The 18,471-nt window shown below is 48.8% G+C and overlaps 1 protein-coding gene across 1 annotated transcript in view; it reads left to right on the forward strand.

Annotated features, from left to right (window-relative positions):
• The window catches only part of CFAP77 (cilia and flagella associated protein 77), a 160,779-nt gene extending 144,340 nt beyond the window's left edge, over positions 1–16,439 (forward strand). The window contains exon 6 of the mRNA XM_024252098.3: positions 15,465–16,439. Coding sequence (XP_024107866.1) covers positions 15,465–15,587 — 123 coding nt within the window. The 3' untranslated portion in view covers positions 15,588–16,439. The remainder of the gene's footprint in view (positions 1–15,464) is intronic.
• The last annotated feature ends 2,032 nt before the right edge of the window (positions 16,440–18,471 follow it).

The raw sequence follows: 18,471 nt of genomic DNA on the forward strand, positions 1-18,471 counted from the left end.
AATGGTTTGTTTTTAATGGTCTTTTACACTGACAAGTGGGCGATCATTTTGGGCCCACGAGCTGTCAGGCAACTGAGGCAAATCCTCCGTTGATAATGCCCAATGCTTCCAATTAGGAGCCGAGGCCGCTCCTGGCGCGCTAACGATTCCCCAGCCAGCCCCCAGGCCCCTTTGGCGCTGGCTGTTTCTTCTGCCTCCTCCACCGCAAATTACTGACACAAAACGGAAGGCCCCGCGTCTCCTCCGCCACGCCAGGCCCGGGCCCTGTTGGGTTTAATGAGCCGATGGAAGTTTCGTGGCTCCGGCGCTAAATTCTTTTCTTGTTTGACAGCTGCTCGGCTAAGGCAAGTGTTGACCTTATAAAAGATTTAGTGTTTCTCATTATTTTCTGTCAAGCTTCACAAGCGATGGTGCGGTGGTTATCATTTGCATCCTGGGGTGTGTGTGTGCAGGGTGTGTGTTGGGTGCGTGTGTTGGACAGGGGCTCCAAGGTGCAGATGGGAAACGGGAAGGGGTCTTTCCCTCTCCCCAAGTTGTCCCTGGCCCCTGCACAGCAGCTGCCAATGTGAGGTTCTTGCTGGGCCCCAGCACAGCCAGGGATGAGTGCTGGGCAGCAGGACAGTCCCAGCCAGACTTAAGGCTGAGGACGGTTTTAGGGTCATGCTCAAGATTTAATCAGGGACCTCACTCTTGCCTCACAGGCCCTGGTTAAGGCAGTTTCCCAAAAGCTTCCTCCTTCTGCTCTACACCCAGAGAACTGATTTTTTCATAGTGGCTGGCATTCTCCCCAAGCTGACTATGGGAACTTTGTTAGTCCTTACTTTGTTCCGGCACCCCATGCAAATTGAGGCCACTCAGTAACTCACAAGGCTGCAGGGAGTCCATGGGTCACCTTCCCCAGCCCCTACTGGCCTCCTCATTTCTTTTCTTTCCATCTCTCCATCCTCCCCTTGCTCCAACCAACCCGCTGGCTACCCCAGGAACGGGTGACCTGAGGTTGCATAAAGAGTGAGAGAGTTAAGGGCAGAGGAACGTGTAGATGTCTCCTCCCCCGGTTCTGAGTTTATAAGCATCACTGTTACCATGGGAGACTCCACGTTGATCTTTTAGAGTGAAAACATGGCACTCTACCTCCCGCCTGTGCCCATGGCAGACCTTACTAATCAATCGTTGTGTACTTTTTTCACCTACCTAGGTTCAGCCTTAGAATATTTTGTAACAAAGGATGGCTATCAGCTACCACCAGTCTATTAGAGCTAAGTGAAATGAAACAGTACTGCCATCCCTGCCTTAGAGAGGTCATGAAAATAAATTGCTATAGGTATTCCTAAAATTGCTTATCTTTTTATGCTACATTAAGATGATATTTATAGAAAAGGAAATAAAATATATAGCCCACTACATAAAAATAAATAAATTAGACTTCACCAAACTTTGAAAGCTTTTGTGCTTCAAACGATAGTATCAAGAAAATAAAAAGACAACCAGCAGAATGGGAGAAAATATTTGTAAATCATTTGTCTGACAAGAGACTTGTGTTGATGAATATATAAATTACTCTTATAAGCCAGTAATAAAATCCAGGTGCGGTGGCTCATGCCTGTAATCCCAGCACTTTGGAAGGCAGAGGTGGGAGGATCACCTGAGGTCAGGAGTTCGAGACTAGCCTGGCCAACATGGTGAAACCCCATCTCTACTAAAAATATAAAAATCAACCAGGTGTGGTGGCGGGCACCTGTAATCCCAGCTACTCAGGAGGCTGAGGCAGGAGAATCACTTGAACCCAGGAGGCAGAGGTTGCAGTGAGCCGAGATTGCACCATTGTACTCCAGCCTGGGTGACAAGAGTGAAACTCTGTCTGAAAATAAATAAATAAATAAATAAAAATAAGGACGGTGTGGTGGCTCACGCCTGTAATCCCAGCATTTTGGGAGGCCGAGGTGGGCAGATCACCTGAGGTCAGGAGTTCGAGACCAGCCTGACTAACATGGTGAAACCCCGTCTCAACTAAAAATATAAAAATTAGCCAGGCGTGATGGCATGCACCTGTAATCCCAGCTACTCAGGAGGCTGAGGCAGGAGAATCACTTGAACCCAGGAGGCAGAGGTTGCAGTGAGCTGAGATTGTGCCATTGCACTCCAGCCTAGGTGACAGAACAAGACTCTGTCTCAAAAAAAAAAATCAGTAATAAAAAGATAAATAACTCAATTCAAAAATGGGTGGCCGGGCGCAGTGGTTCACGCCTGTAATCTAAGCACTTTGGGAGGCTGAGGTGGGTGGATCATGAGGTCAGGAGATTGAGACCATCCTGGCTAACACGGTGAAACCCCATTTCTACTAAAAATACAAAAAAATTAGCCGGGTATGGTGGCGGGCGTCTGTAGTCCCAGCTACTCAGGAGGCTGAGGCAGGAGAATGGCATGAACCCGGGAGGCGGAGGTTGAAGTGAGCTGAGATTGTGCCACTGCACTCCAGCCTGGGTGACAGAGTGAGACTCTGTCTCAAAAAAAAAAAAAAAAAAAAAGGCAAAAGATAGGAACAGACATTTCTCCAAAGGAGATAAACAAATAAACACATGAAAAGATGCTCAACAACATCATGAACCATCACGGAAACACAAATCAAAATCACAATGAGATGGGACTTCACATCCCCTAGGTTGGCTAGAATAAAAATGACAGACAACAACAAGTGTTGGTGAGGATATGGAGAAATTGGAACACCCATACGTGCTGGTGGGAATCAAAAATGGTGCAGCCAAGTTGGAAACACTTTGGCAGTTCTCCAAAAGGCTAAACATAGAGCTCCCGTATCACCCAGAAATTCTACTCTAAGGTATACACCCAAGAGAAATAAAAACATATATCCACACAAAAACTGTACATGAATGTTCTAGCAGCATTACTCATAATAGTCAAAAATGGAAACAACCCAAGGTCCATCAACTGATGAATGGGTAACAAAAATGTGGTCCGTCCATACAAAGGAATACTATTCCCTGGAAAGGAATGAAGCGGTCCTCTGTGCTGTAACGTAGATGAATCTTGAAAACATGATGCTAAGGGAATGAAAGCAGCCAGTCACAAAAGACCTCACATTGTATAATTCCATTTATGTGAAGAGTCCAAAATAGGGAAAGCCACACCAACAGGAAATAGATTAGTGGTTGCCAGAGGCTAAGGAAGAGGAATAGGAGTGACTTCTAATGGCTATAAAGTTTCTTTTGGGGGTGATGAAATGTTCTAAACTTAGAGTGTGGAGGTGGTTTGTACAATCCTAAGAACAGGTTAAAATTGGTGAAGTTTATGGTATGTGAATTATATCTCAATAAAGCTGTTTTTAAAGAGTCACTTTAAAAAATAGCCCAGTTGGATCAGATGAGTGATCATCGCCTAGATTCTGACTTTATGGGCCAGAACAGGGTGATAATTGGCCACCAAGGTCTGGCCTCAGACGAGGGGAGTCTGCTGTGTCATCTACTACAACTCTCATTCACCTGCAGCCTATTGAACTTACAAGCTGAAGAAGCTTAGGAGCTGACCCGAGGTTTATGGAAAGTTCACACACACACCCCACCTTGGGACTGGCATTGCCCAATTATTTTGCTCCTAGCGTCGAGCAAACAGCTTCATTGTTCAATTTTGATTTCAACTGCTGCTGACTGGCCTTCGCTAATCCTTGCGAATGACCTGGAGCCATTGGTATGGCTTCTCGAAGGAGCAAATCAATTCTCATTTTCAAAGGCACAAATGCCTAGCTTTCCTTCTGCTCCGGTAAGTCCCACAGTCCTGCAATCAGTCCATGGAGCACAGCTCTGGATTCCAGTTGGGGCTCTGTCACTTAGTAGCTGAGTGTCCTTGGGCCGGTGTCCTACCCCTCCCGAGCTTCAGTCTCCTACTTTGTCAAACGAATGGTCCCCCGCCCCATCCCCTCAAGGTCGCTGCTCCTCCCCATTCCCCGGGCATGGTTCACCCAGACCTTGCAGGAAGGCAGGAGGTTTGTTTTCCAAGCGGAGCTTGGCTGTTCTTTGAAATCGCAGCATGTGTCAGCAGGGAGGGTCGGGTCCTGTGTCCTTGCTCATCTATTTTTGGACCACAGAGAAATGAGAGCCAGTGGCAGAATAACAATCTAGGGGACCAGATGTCTCAGGAGAGATTGTTACCCTTGTTAATTACTTAAACGACAACCTGCTACATCAGAGCTGAGGACCCAGCCTGCTCTCCCACGATGTCCTACATGAATCTGTGTTCTACCGGGGCCTCTGACCTCCAGCTGCCCCGAACTTGACAGGAATTACTGACCTGGGACTGATCCATAATTTTCAAGTGCCTCTCATTAGAGGAGACAGCCTCTCAATCTTTTAAAGCAAAATCTCTCTCCCAGTCACCTGAGCAGTTGTCACTTAAAAACTAATCTAAAATCTCTATGCCTGTCATTATTTTTTTTTTAGCTCTTTGGCAGATTTTATTTTTTTTAATCTGTTTTTTCCCCCCAAATCCTCCCTTTTGCCTTGTTAGTCTCCAGACCTGGCACTGGAAGCTTGGTGTCTAGTTAGGGCACCTTCGTGTGGCCAGTGCATGGGGAGGGGGCATCTGCTGGCTCAGCTGCCCTGGCAGTGGGACTGGGTCGGGGACCTGGACTCAGAAAGTGCTGTGGAAAAGCTGATTGACCTGTAAATTTGTACAGCGCCGGATTTGGTTTCTTCTGGCCATTGTGGTGCATGTACACATACACACACACACACACACACACACACACACACACACACACACACACCTTCCATGTGTCTCTGGGATGGCTTCGCAAGCAACAGCAAGGCATAACACTGGACAGGAGGCTCAAGACAAAACACACGGCTCCTGCCCTGCCAACATGAAAAGCCCCAGGGCTGTGGCTGCCTGAACCCCCCACCTGTGGCAGAGGCGTCGGGTGGACAGAGTAAGAAGGCAAAGAAAGAGGGAAGGGGAAGAAGGCAAAGGCAGCCCGCTTTTCAGCTTGTGGACCGGAGCCATTCAACCCAGCAGAAGGCTGGTGCTGCCCCGCAAGGAGGAACGGCCAACGCCTCATCTCCAGGTAGAGCCTCTGCATCTTGGATATTTTCTCAGGCATGGAGGTGAATTTAAGCCCCCATGAAGCTGGATAAGCCCAACAGGAAGGGCCATTGGGAAGTCACATATGTAAGCCAACGTCACCCACCACTGGTGGCTACGGTTCCTATGGCAAAACTTTGTATCCAAATTTGGAATCCTACCCATATCTCCAATAAGTGAAACTCATAAAACAGAGTTACTCTTTCTAAACTGTGTGTGGCACGGGGAGGCCCTCCCTCACCCCAGGTCACCTCCCACAAACGCAGTTTGAACCCACATTTGTGTTTTCATATGAAAAAGAGGAAAAGGCAATAGTCCCACAGAAATAAAACTGAAATCCTCTCTGCTTCCCTCCCTGGGCTCACTCCCCTCCCTCCCAGAGGCAGAGCCTGGCGTAACCTCTGAGAACATTCTTTTCCTTCCACCCCTTTCTGTCTAAGCAGATTCACGCATATGCTGGAGCGAAACAGGGAAGCGTTTTGTATGTTTTTTATTTTTTTCATATCAAGGAAATCATGCTTAGGTTTCATTCTGTAAATTTTTTTTCATGCAATGTTGGGTTTTTGAGATTTATGCACATTGGTTCTGATAGACCTGGAACAACACTGTCTAATATAACTTTCTGATAAAAATGTTCTACATCCACTTGTCCACTGCAGTAGCCACTGGCCACTCAGGGCCATTGAGCACTTGTTTTTGTTGTTGTTGTTGTTGTTGTTTTATTTTTTTTTTTTGGAGACGGAGTCTCGCTCAGTCTCCCAGGCTGGAGTGCAGTGGCGCAATCTCGGCTCACTGCAACCTCCGCCTCCCAGGTTCAAGCGATTCTCCTGCCTCAGCCTCCTGAGTAGCTGGGATTGCAGACACGCACCACCACACCCAGCTAATTTTTGTATTTTTAGTAGAGACAGGGTTTCATCATGTTGGTCAGGATGGTCTCAAACTCCTGACCTCGTGATCTGCCTGCCTCAGCCTCCCAAAGTGCTGGGATTACAGGTGTGAGCCACCCCACCTGGCCGCAGTTGGGGTTTTTTTGGCTTTTTGTTTGTTTGTTTTTAGAGATAGCGCCTCACTCTGTCACCTAGGCTGGAGTGCAGGGGTGAGATCGTGGATCACTGCAGCCTCCACCTCCTGGGCTCAAGCAATCCTCCCCGTCAATCTCCTGAGTACCTGGGACCACAGGTGGGTGCAACCATGCCCTGCTAAAATTTTTTTTGTAGAGACGGGGTCTTGCTATGTTGTCCAGGCTGGTCTCGAACTTCGAGCTTAAGCGATCCTCCTGCCTCAGCCTCCCAAAAAGCTGAAGTTACAAGTGTGAGCCGCTGCACCTGGCCTATTGAGCACTTGGTATGTGGTTAGTGCAACTGAGGAACTAAGTTTTAGATTTTGTTTAATTTTAGTCCATTGACATTGAAATAGCTGCATGTGGCTGGGGGCTGCCATGTTGGGCAGGGCCTCTCTGGAGTGTCCACTGTAGTGGATACAAGGTGTTCCACCGTCTGAATTCACCACCCTTCATCCGAGCAGGCCCCACTGATGGACATGCAATTGTTTCCGGCATTTATTGACATGGTACTACAGTGAGGATTCCTTATGCACATCTCTTAGTGGACATTTTTGAGAATTTCTGCAGGGCATGTATGTAAACATGGACTCGTTGGTTTGTAGGGTGTGCACGTGGCCAGCCATTCTGGCTATGCCAAGTCCCTCTAAAGAGGTTGTACGGATGAACACACTTGCTAGTAGTGCATGCAAGTTCCCGTTTCTCATGTCAGACTCATTCCCATTATTACCAATCCGATGTGTGTGGAATGCTTATTCTCTTGCTTAATGTGCTATTCCCTGATGATGCACTGGGTTGAGCATACTGTCCTGTTTTTTGGCCACTCACATTTCCCCTCTGGAAACCACGTGTTCCTTTCTTCTGCCCTTTCTTCAGCTGTGGGACCCCATCACGAGCTACTCTTTCTCTTTGAGTATCTGCTTGTGTGCTATTTCCTCAGGGAAGCCTTCTCTGGCCTCAATCAGAGTTGGAGTCTCTGTATCATAAGCTCTTACAGAACCTGGAACTTCTTTTAATGCTGAACACAATTCTAATTGAAGAATTCATTGTGTGATTTTATTTTTATTAGTGGTTTCTCACTGTATCTCGGGGACTAACCCCATCTCTGACACACAGTGGATGGTCAATAAATGAGCATTGAATAAAATCATGAATACATAAATACAAGGACAAGGGCCACATCTTAGTCCCAACCCAGGTCCCATGGATATCTTCTCTAGGATAGCACCAGTTCATTCCACATGGGGATTTTTTCATTGAAAGTAGAACAGATTTTTCAAGCAAGAATACAAAACCTCAATAAATACCAAAGGGTCTGACTTGTGAGGATTACTTTAGCAACAAAGAAATTGAATTAGAAATCAGTAACAAACCTAACTGATAAAATTGCCTGGAAATGTAAAATCACGCTTATAAATAACTTAGCGATCAAAGGAGAAATCCAAACAGAAATTAGATAGAAATTAGATTAAAAGAGAACTGAGCAAAAACAAATATACTCAAAACTTGTGAGATGAGCTAAAAGAGAATTTAGAGGGAACACAGTTGCTAATGCTGTGTTATATAGATGTTAATATTGGAGAAAAAAAGAAAGATGAAAGGTAATTAGCTAAGCCAACGACTCTAGATGCTAGAAAAAGAACAACAGAGTAAACATTAGTGAAATGTCAAAGGTACAATTAAGGATATCAATCAAATGAAAAGTTGGTTCATTGCAAGTGGATTGGAAAAGCACAGATGCTTTCAAATGAGTTAGAAAATGGGGCCCAGCGCTCTAGATGCGGGAGGCAAAGTGAGACCTCGGTTCAGGGACTGCGGTGCTGAGGAAGGGGCCTGCTGTCTGGCGGCTGGTCTCAGCTCTGCCCAGGACTCACGGGAGACCTGGGAGGGTCACTTCTCACCTTCGGGCCTTGGGTTTTCCATCTGTAGTACGGGACAGTTAGATTCAATATCACTAAGGTCTCTTCCAAACCTAACTCTCTGGGAATATTTTATTCTGATCCAGTAGCAGAGAGGAAAAGGATGTTATCCCAGGAGGGAACTATGATTCCTAGGCACATGGAGTAGAAATCTCTTCTAGGATCTAGTAGCTGCTCATCTCCCCCACCACATCCTGCTGCCCATAACAGCAATGGCTCACTTTTATTTCCTGGAATTCACCCCCATTCCTCCTTTGCCCCTTCCTTTGCCCCTGGCTTGCTCCTTCATCCTTCCCAGAGAGCTCTTCCTGAGCCCCAGATGGAGGTAGATCTCCCCAGTCCGCAATCTTATTAAATAGCTCTTGTCGGCCGGGCGCCGTGGCTCACGCCTGTAATCCCAGCACTTTGGGAGGCTGAGGCGAGTGGATCACCTGAGGTCAGGAGTTCGAGACCAGCCTGGCTAACATGGTAAAACCTCGTCTCTACTAAAAATATAAAAAATTAGTTGGGCGTGGTGGCAGACACCTGTAATCCCAGCTACTCAGGAGGCTGAGGAAGGAGAATCGCTTGAACCCGGGAGGCAGAGTTTGCAGTGAGCTGAGGTCGCACCACTGCACTCCAGCCTGGGCAACAAGAACGAAACCCCTTCTTAAAAGAAAAAAGAAAAAAAAAAGCTGTTGTCTAAATGTCACAAACAATCACATGTACAGTGTGTTTAGTGACCGCTTCCCAAGATGTCTCCCTGGGTCCATGTGGGCTCTGCCTTCCTCACCGGTGTGTTTCCAGGGCACTGCATGGCAGCACTCCGTCCTTATTTCTGCGATGCTATTTAGATTTGTGCAATGCTCCCCATTTGAACAGGACCAGCTCTTTCACCAATCGGGATAAAGCCTCCCGCCCGCCTGGCTCCCAGGGCTGCTGGCGGCTATGGCACTTGCCTCTTATTTACCTGCGTTGACCTTAGAGCGGCTCAGAGCTCCATTCAGCAAAGCTGTCTCCTGCCAAAGCCGTTACAATTTCTTAGCTCCAGGCAGAGACAGACCGCAGATGGCTTAATTTAGAAGCATCTCAGAAGGAATTCCTTGCTCCATAGCTCTTCATCCTTTGACTCCAGGGGTCCACAGGGTCGTGACCACACAAGGGCTTGAGGCCTGACTTGTAATCAGGCTCCTCATGTGTGGCTGGGCTGCTTGGAGAGCGGGGAGTGTGCATGTGGGGCAGAGCCATGACCTTGCAGCCAGCGACTTTTGTTTCATGGACTCCATGAGCATTTAATAAGGCAATGGAGCTCATGACGAAGGGCTTGGGGCCTTGAGTCTTGCAGCCCTGGGTTCAATCGCTGAAATTAGGCAAATGACTTAACCTTCTGGGACCTCCACTTTCCCATCTGTAAAATGGAGACAACGATGGTGCCGGCCTCCTCCGAGCGTTCCAAGGCTTGTGTGAAATAAATGCACAGCTCCCAGCAAATAGCAGGTCTGTTCTTGTTCTAGCATTGCTGTTGACAAGGGGCTGAACATGCCAGTTCTGGCCTCCAGGACAAATTTTGCAGAGAGGCACCCAGCTACGAGGCCCGTTGAGGACTGGAACTCCCCTCTCCACAGACAACTGTTTTTTTGGTTAGGGATTTGGAGACTTCGTGGATACAGAATAGGCCCCATCTCCCTTCTCTTTCTAAAGGGCCCATCCCACCTGAGGTGGATACTTTCGCTTGAGTTCGCTTTCAGTAGTGTCTGCCAGGCCCAGGCACTAAGCATCTCCTTTGGTTTTCGCCTCCAGACTCCACCTTGCTGGGCCCCCTCTGGCCTCTGTGGATCTGTTTCCCTTCTGTTCTCTCCCTTCCCACCTCCCTCATCACAGTCCTTCCAGGGCACGTTCAAGTTCCTCCTGGCATGAGAAGCCCTTGCTGGCCGCCAGAGGCCAGACAGAGTCTCTCGATTTCCTTCACTCATCATTCATTCATACATTTGGGCGCCCACCCGACCTTGTTTAAACACTTCTCAAATGCCAGGTTCTGTGCCAGGCACTGGGGGTCCCTCAGGGAACAGGCCAGGAGCAGACCCTGCTTCATAGAGGATGAGCCCTTCCTTGAGCTCCCTTCTGGGATAAATTCACTGCGTGAGATTCCAGTTGGAATGGGAAGTCATCCACATCAGACACCACAGGTGACATGCGCTCTGCCTCTCCCAATGTCAGCGCGCAGCAGGTGCCAAAATGTGTGTGGTTAGTCATCGGGAGGAGCCTCTTGTGCCCAAACACCCCTTTAGAAAACAAAGGGGAGTATGGAACTTGGAACTGTGAAGTGCAAGGGGTGTGTGCTTAGCAGCTGCTGGCACACAGTAGGTACTTAATAAATATTTTTTAGACGTATGGATGGGTGAATGCTTCTGCTTCAGCGAAGTTTCTAAGTAAATGGCGATCGCGAAAAAGAAAATTTCTCATCAGGGTTCTCCTTTTGTCCTTGTGTGGTTAGACTGAGCAGCTCCTTAGGGCTTCAATCCTCCAGCCACCTTCTTGGGGTATGAGATGAGTGGGTGCTGGTGAGCCTCCTGCCACCAGCAGGGCCAGCCACAGCCCCGCCCACCATCGCTGCATGCTGATTTGCCCAGAGAATGGCTTGAGGGCTGTATTAGCTTCTAGAGGCTGCTATAACAAATTGTCACAAACCTTGGTGGCTTAAAACCATAGAAATGTTTGTTTTCACAGTTCTGGAGTCCAGACCAACAAAATAAAAGTGTCGTCAGGGCCACATTCCCTGGGAGGCTCTAGGGACAATCCTCCCTACCTCCTCCAGCTCCAGTGGGCTCCTGATGCTCCTTGATTGTGGCCACATCGCTCTCATCTCTGCCTCTGTCTTCACATGTCTCCTCTGTGTCTTCTGTTGCTATTAAGATGCTTGTGATTGGATTTAGGGCCCACCTGAATAATCTAGGATGGTCTCATCTCGAGATCTTTAATTATATCTGCAAAGACCCTGTTTCCAAATAAGGCCACATTCTCAAGTTCTGGGGGTTAGTACATGGACCTATCTTTCTGGGAGTCATGGTTCAGCTCACTACAAGGGCCAAGGAGGAAGGAATGGACATGGCCAAGAGGTGGTCTGCAGAGCTGTGCTCCCCTGTGAAGAGCCATGGGCACCCAGAGAAGCAGAGAGAAGAAAGGTGGCTGCCAGGGACTTGGAAATGGGAGCTGCTATTCAAAGGGTATAGTTTCATTTATGCAAAATGAATACTCTCTAGAGACCTGCTGTACAACACTGTGCCTAGAGTTAACAATAGTGCATACACAGCCGGGCGCTGTGGCTAACGCCTGTAATCCCAGCACTTTGGGAGGCCGAGGCGGGTGGATCACATGAGGTCAGGAGTTCCAGACCAGCCTGGCCAACATGGAGAAACCCCGTTTCTACTAAAAATACAAAAAATTAGCTGGTCGTGGTGGCAGGAGCCTGTAATCCCAGCTACTTGGGAGGCTGAGGCAGAAGAATCGCTTGAACCTGGGAGGTGGAGGTTGCAGTGAGCCGAGATCACACCATTGCACTCCAGCCTGCAACAAGAGTGGAACTCCGTCTCAAAAAATATATATATATATATGTGTATATATATATATATATATATAGTGCATATACTAAACTGTGCACTTGAAAATGCTGCTAAGAGATCAGATCTCATGTTAAGGGTTCTCACCAAAAAAATCTCCAAAAAACAAAACAACAAAAAACCAACTGGGCATGAGGAAGCTTTGGAATTGATTTTTTTTTTTTGGAGACAGAGTCTCTGTCCCATAGTCTGGAGTGCAGTGGCATGACAGTGCTCACTGCAGCCTTGACCTCCCAGGCTCAATCAATCCTCCCATCTCAGCCTCCCAAGTAGCTGGGACTATAGGCATATGCCACCATGCCTGGCTAATTTTTGTATTATTTGTAGAGACAGTTTCGCCATGTTGCCTAGGCTGGTCTCTAACTCCTGGGCTCAAGCAATCCACTTACCTTGGCCTCCCAAAGTGCTTGGATTTCAGGTGTGAGTCACCTTGTCTGGCCATTGATGGCTATTTTTTATTGTAGTGATGCTATTCAGGGCTATTTGCATATGCCCAAACTCATCAAATTTTACACATTAAATGCAGGTTTTGCAGGTTAGGTAGATCAATCATACCTCAACAAGGCTGTTACAAATATCTTTCAAAAAAGTAAAATTAACTTTGGGAGGCCAAGGGAGGAGGATCACTTGAGGCTAGGGGTTCCAGACCACCCTGGTCAACATATTGAGTCCCCCCCATCTCTACAAAAAATTACAGAAATTAGCTGGGCATGGTGGCGCACAGCTGTAGTCCTAGCTACTTGGAGGCAAGGCAGGAAGATCCCTTGAGCCCAAGAGTTTGAGGCTGCAGTGAGCTGTGGTTGTGCCACTGCACTCCAGCCTGGGTGACAGAGTGAGAACCTGATGGGGGGGTGGTAGGGGGGAAAAGGAGAATTCTTATAGTGACATTGTAACAACATGGATAGTTGTTTTCACATGCTAGACATTTTGCAAAGCCGAATATAAATAGTTATTATTACTGTTTGAAAAATATGCCTGTGTTCTAAAAAACAAACAAAAAGACACCATTGGTGACTGGCCACCAGAGACAGCACGATTGCCAATCTGGATGCCACTGAAGGCCAGGGATGCCTCAGGTCCAAGCCGGCTGGACACCAGGGTGGCTGCATGCCGCCAAGGTCTGATGCACCTGTCTTCCTAAGGGTCTCTAGCTGCCTTTTTTTTTTTTTTGAGACAGAATCTCGCTCTGTTGTCCAGGCTGGAGTGCAGTGGCACAATCTCAGCTCACTGCAACCTCCGCCTCCCGGGTTCAGGTGATTCTCCTGCCTTAGCCTTTCCAGTAGCTGAGACTACAGGCACCCACCACCACACCCAGCCAATTTTTGTATTTTTAGTAGAGATGGGGTCTCACCATGTTGGCCAGGCTGGTCTCAAACTCCTGACAAGTGATCCGCCTGCCTTGGCCTCCCAAAGCACTGGGAGTACACGTGTGAGCCACTGCGCCCAGCCTCTAGCTATCTTTTAGGAGCCACTGGTCTCAGGAAGATCATGTCACAGTGTAAACATCAGGCCACCGCTTGCCAGAAGGTCACAAAGGTGTTACTAGAAGCCCTTTGTCCACGGACTATTTTCCTCCTGCACACTGTGCAAGGCCTTCTCTCTTCTCAGTGTGTCTTGTGAGGCTACTTGGACATTTTTCTGAAACATTGAGATTGAGGTGAGGACACAATCATGGTTTGATTGATGGAGATCAGTTGCACAGCAGACATGCAGCCCTGGGTCCAGGTGGGCACTGGGTGACTGTGCTACGCGCCCTGACCTGAGGGGCTCAGTAGCTTTTGGGCTGGGCTCAGGCCTCTCCCTTGGTTGCAAGAGCCCCAAGGTGATTCTGAGGCAAAACCAAAAAATCTGAAACCCAAGGCTGGGGCTGGGACTAGGACTGGTGCTGTGGCTGGGCTGAGGCTGGACAGCTCTGAGAAATGCTGCCATGGAGGGTCCCTAGAGGGACTTGCAAAGGGCCCTGAAACCTCCTAAATTGCCTGCACGGTTTTTTATGTAAGCACTTGTGGGCATTTTTTTTTTTCCCAGAGGAAGAGGGCCCATGGCTTTCCAAAGAGCATCCCCAAGGGGTCCACATCCACTAGAAGGTGAAGAACATGGTTATTCCTGGAAGAATGGAGTCTCCAGTCACCATTTGATTTTTATGGGTTTCTAACAACCCTCCACAGCCCCCTGCCTTCTTTCACCTCGCAAGTGAGGTGTAGGGAGCACCCTAGACACAGTACGAGTGGCAGCTGTGACACAATATTCTAGAAAGAATCCAGAACTTAGAGTCCAGAGGTTGGGGGTCACCAATTCCCTGTGGGGGCAGCCCTGAACCACACTCTGCCCTGGGCCTCTGTTCCCTCATCTGTGAAATGATAAACACAGTCCGAGGGGGATTCCACCGGGCCCTGAGCACACAGACGTTCCCTACAAGCCCCTCCTTATCTTCCCTCTACCCCCTTTTAATATTTCATCCTCTCTCCCCACATTTTTCTTTTTCTGTCACCTTTCTTCGCCCTAACCTGCAGCACTGTGGGCTTAGCTAACCACTCCGGGGTGGTCAACCCTGGCCTGGATTCTTGACAAGCACCCTGTGGCTGTCCTAGGCATGGGTCCTGCTTTATCCTGAACCCACTGCAGAGCCTTTGGCTGCTCCTGCAAATCCAAACAGGACCTGCCCTGCCCACCCTCCACCAGGCCGCCGCATCCCCTCACAAACTTGAGCTCTCTTGGACGCTAGGGCCAGCATGCACGCTACCCCCTTTGCCCTGGAATCCCAACCCATCCTTCAAGACCCCCTGTATGCATCTCTTCCCCAGGACCCGCCCAATTTGTTCTCACTGTGCACTCCCCAGCCCTTTGTCCATTGTAATGAAATAGCTGTGTAGTTACTGCTGGATGTCTGCTCTCCCTCTAGATTAAAAGCTCCATGAGGGTAGAGCCGAGTCTCTGGTTTACTGCCATATCCCCCACATCTGACACAGAGTTGTATACAATAAACATGCATTTCATGAATTAACAGATGGATAGAAGCCCAGATGCAGGAATGACTACGTGAGCCCAAACCCTTTCTGCCCTGTGCTGCCCTTAGGTTATGCCAAAGGAGAAATGCCGAGGCAGGAGGATGTTGTGCTCAGTTAATGGGATGGATTTTGTGGCACTTGGAGGTGATGTAACAAACACAGTGGACACCAGGAGACGAGGTGGGGTCTTCACCCACCACCATTTCTTGAGAAGAAAGGGCGGGCTGAGATACCGATTGCACAAAATCTTAACTGAAGAGGCTCCCACTCCTTGAATCTGTCCCCCTTGCATTTTTTTTTTTTCTGATTTATTCTTGAGCTCTGGTTCTAGTGATGTTGAAGTTCAGCTCTTGACTCCTATGGTGGCTGCCACCGGACAGGAGGGAAGTGATCTAATTCCCAGCAAGGGAGTGCAGACAGGGTCAGGTGGTCCCCCTTGGAGAGGGTGGCTTGTTTGGGGCTTTTAATGGTGGAAAAGTAGTGTGTGAAGGACACTGGCTACTAGGTCCCATTGCACAGTCGTCTGCTCATGGCCTGGCAACTTTTGTTCTGCCTGCATCTTCCCCAGCAGGGAGGCGGACAGAAGGATGAACAGTTCCCCCAGGCAGCCCCTGCTCTCTGCCTCACAGCTCAGTACCAGGAGGCTCACAGCACTTACTGTGACTTCCTCCCTCTTACAGCTATTTTTATCATTACTCTAAGATTAAAGTGGGGGGGGGCAAGGGGAGCAACTGGAATGAGCTGCACCGACGTCTCCCCTCACCCACCCACTCTTCCCTTCTATCCACAGGTGGGCCGCCACCTTGATACATTCCCCACTGAGGCCGATCGCCAGAGAGCATTAAAAGCCCACCAGGAAGAGTGTGCCGTGCGCCAGGGGACCCTGCGGATGGGCAACTACACCCACCCTTAGCCCCTCCCTCCCCTGCCACGAGAAGTCATCTTGACATAGTGGAAAATTCCCAGAAGGACTCCCTATCTTGCCCCAACCCTGACATTCCCCCATTTTTATGCAGATTCTGCTTCAGGGAGCTCAGATTCGTCTTAGGTTAATTGTTTTTGGTAAAAGTCCCCCCTTTTAGGTTAGCCAACATTAGTCTCCACTTAGCCCTAGTGACCCTCTACCTGGAGCCTCCTCCTCCTCCTCCTCCTCCTTCTCCTCCTCCTCCTCCTCCTTCTCCTCCTCCTCCTCCTTCTCCTCCAGGGCAGGCTCACCCTGCCTCTTCTCAAGCCCTCACCTGCCAAGACAAGCCCAAATTACAAGACAATTTTTTAGACTCCAGGCTAAGGGTCGATTCCATGGCTCTGCCCATTAAGTGTTAAGAACGACCTGTGTATTTGCTGCAGAAAGCATGACAGTGACGTGCTTTGAAAGCCCTCATTTTCTATTCCAAACATGAGTTTTAATTGCTCTTTTTGGGATGCCTGATGTCTCATCACGGCAGTATTATCTCTCTGGGACCTCTGACAGCAGGAAGAGCCAATGGTTCATTACTCGAGCCTGCCCCCACCTCCTCAGTGCTGGGGTCCCGTCAATCAAGCAGGCCAAGATGGACTCCTCCCCCAGGACTGACTTTGGAAGGTCAACCCCCTCTGGAAAAAGAGCCTTCCGGGCCAGGGGGTAGACTGCCGAACACAGGCTGCTGAGCTTCTCAACCGAATTCCTGGGCACTTCCTCACTCGGTCTTTCCGTGTATTCTTTGGATTCTCTCTACAAATTTTATGCTGATCTATTTTAAATTAAAAATGCTATTTGTCATCCTCCTTTTGTGCCTCCATTTGAAAACCAGTGAGCAAACCAGCCTTAGAGCCATCAAATGAGGGTGCTGCCACATAGAGACCTCTCAGGGTAAGCTAACCTCCAAAACATTCCAGCCACACCTTTTTTGAGGGAGGCAAATTTTCAAGTTTTAAATATCATTTCTAATCTGAGGATTTTTTTTTTTTTTTGAGACAGAGTCTCGCTCTATCGCCAGGCTGGTGCAATGGCGCAATCTCAACTCACTGCAACCTCTGCCTCCCAGGTTCAAGCGATTCTCCTGCCTCAGCCTCCCGAGTTGCTGGAACTACAGGCACGCACTACCACACCCAGCTAATTTTTGTATTTTTAGTAGAGACGGGGTTTCACCATGTTGGCCAGGATGGTCTTGATCTCTTGACCTCGTGATCTGCCCGCCTCGGCCTCCCAAAATGCTGGGATTACAGGCATGAGCCACTGCACCCAGCCGAGGATTTCTTTTCTTTTCTTTTCTTTTTAAACAGAGTCTTGCTCTGCCGCCCAGGCTGGAGTGCAGTGGTGTGATCTCGGCTCACTGCAAGCTCCACCTCCCAGGTTCACACAATTCTCCTGCCTCAGCCTCCCGAGTAGCTGGGACTACAGGTGCCTGCCACCACGCCCAGCTAATTTTTTAAAATATTTTTAGCAGAGACGGGGTTTCACCATGTTAGCCAGGATGGTCTTGATCTCCTGACCTTGTGATCCACCCGCCTCAGCCTCCCAAAGTGCTGGGATTACAGGCATGAACCACCGTACCCGGCCCCAGCCGAGGATTTAATGTTGATCTTCAACCTGGGAACCCCAGACTCTTTTTATTTATTTTTATTTATTTTTTGAGATGGAGCCTTGCTCTGTCACCCAGGCTGGAGTGCAGTGGTACAATCTCAGCTCATTGCAGCCTCCGCCTCCCAGGTTCAAACAATTCTCCTGCCTCAGCCTCCTGAGTAGCTGGGATTACAGGCGCATGCCACCATGCCCAGCTAATTTTTGTATTTTTAGTAGAGATGGGGGTTTCACCATGTTGGGCAGGCTGGTCTCGAACTCCTAACCTCAGGTGATCCACCCGCTTCAGCCTCCCAAAGTGCTGGAATAACAGGCATGAGCCACCACGCCCAAACCCCAGACTCATTTATCCAACTGCCCACTCAGCGTCTCCCCTTGAGTGTCTGGCATTCATTGTTAACCACCATGGCCAAGGCAGACACTTGATTTTTTTCTGCCAAACTTACTTCTCCCTCTGTCTTTCCCATCTCATAAGTGAGACCACCATCTACTCAGCTGTGGAAGCCAAAAGTCTTCAATACTCATTTTCCTTCATCCCTCCAATCTCCCAAGCAGGCAGAGTCGGAGTGGGCTGGCCCTGAGCAGGCAGTAGCACGCCATACTGCAGAAGAGTGCGAAGCCCAGCTCTGCCCAGCAATTTCCGTGTGATCTTGAGCAACAGTCCTATCCTCTCTGTGCCTCATCTCAGAGACAGGACCCCACACATCACAGACTGTGTCTTCAAGCTAAATTAGATGACCATTACATTAAAGAATGTGTATGATGTGATTAGCACAGGAACTGGCACTTTTAAGCAATAGATTAATATGAATTATTATTTTTTTCTTATCACTGACGCACACTGCAGAGGCATAGACCAGAGCCCTGTGGGTGACTGAGGTACTGGGCAGGCCAGGACGCTCACGGAGACAGAGGGCTTTCATCCAGATACATCCAGAAGCTGAAGGATATTTTGAATCGAGCCCACTCTTTCGCTCTGAAATCCCCTACGGAAAGGGGAGGGGGCACATCAGGAGGCAAAAGAGTTTCCTGAAGAACCCAAAATTGGCCCCACTGTGGCAACAGAGAGAGATGCCCTCCCAGGCCTGCTTTTCCCGAGGACCTGGGCCGAGGCAGGCAGGACAGGCTCAGCTAGGAAATCTCTTTTGTTTCTCCAATCACTCCTTGCCCCATTTGCTGTGGGACCCGCTAGGGCAGTGGCAGATGCCCTGGGAGCATCACCTTGGGTGCTCTCCGG

This window comes from Pongo abelii, chromosome 13 (genome assembly GCF_028885655.2).
Source record: "Pongo abelii isolate AG06213 chromosome 13, NHGRI_mPonAbe1-v2.0_pri, whole genome shotgun sequence".
In the NCBI taxonomy this organism is placed as follows: domain Eukaryota; kingdom Metazoa; phylum Chordata; class Mammalia; order Primates; family Hominidae; genus Pongo; species Pongo abelii.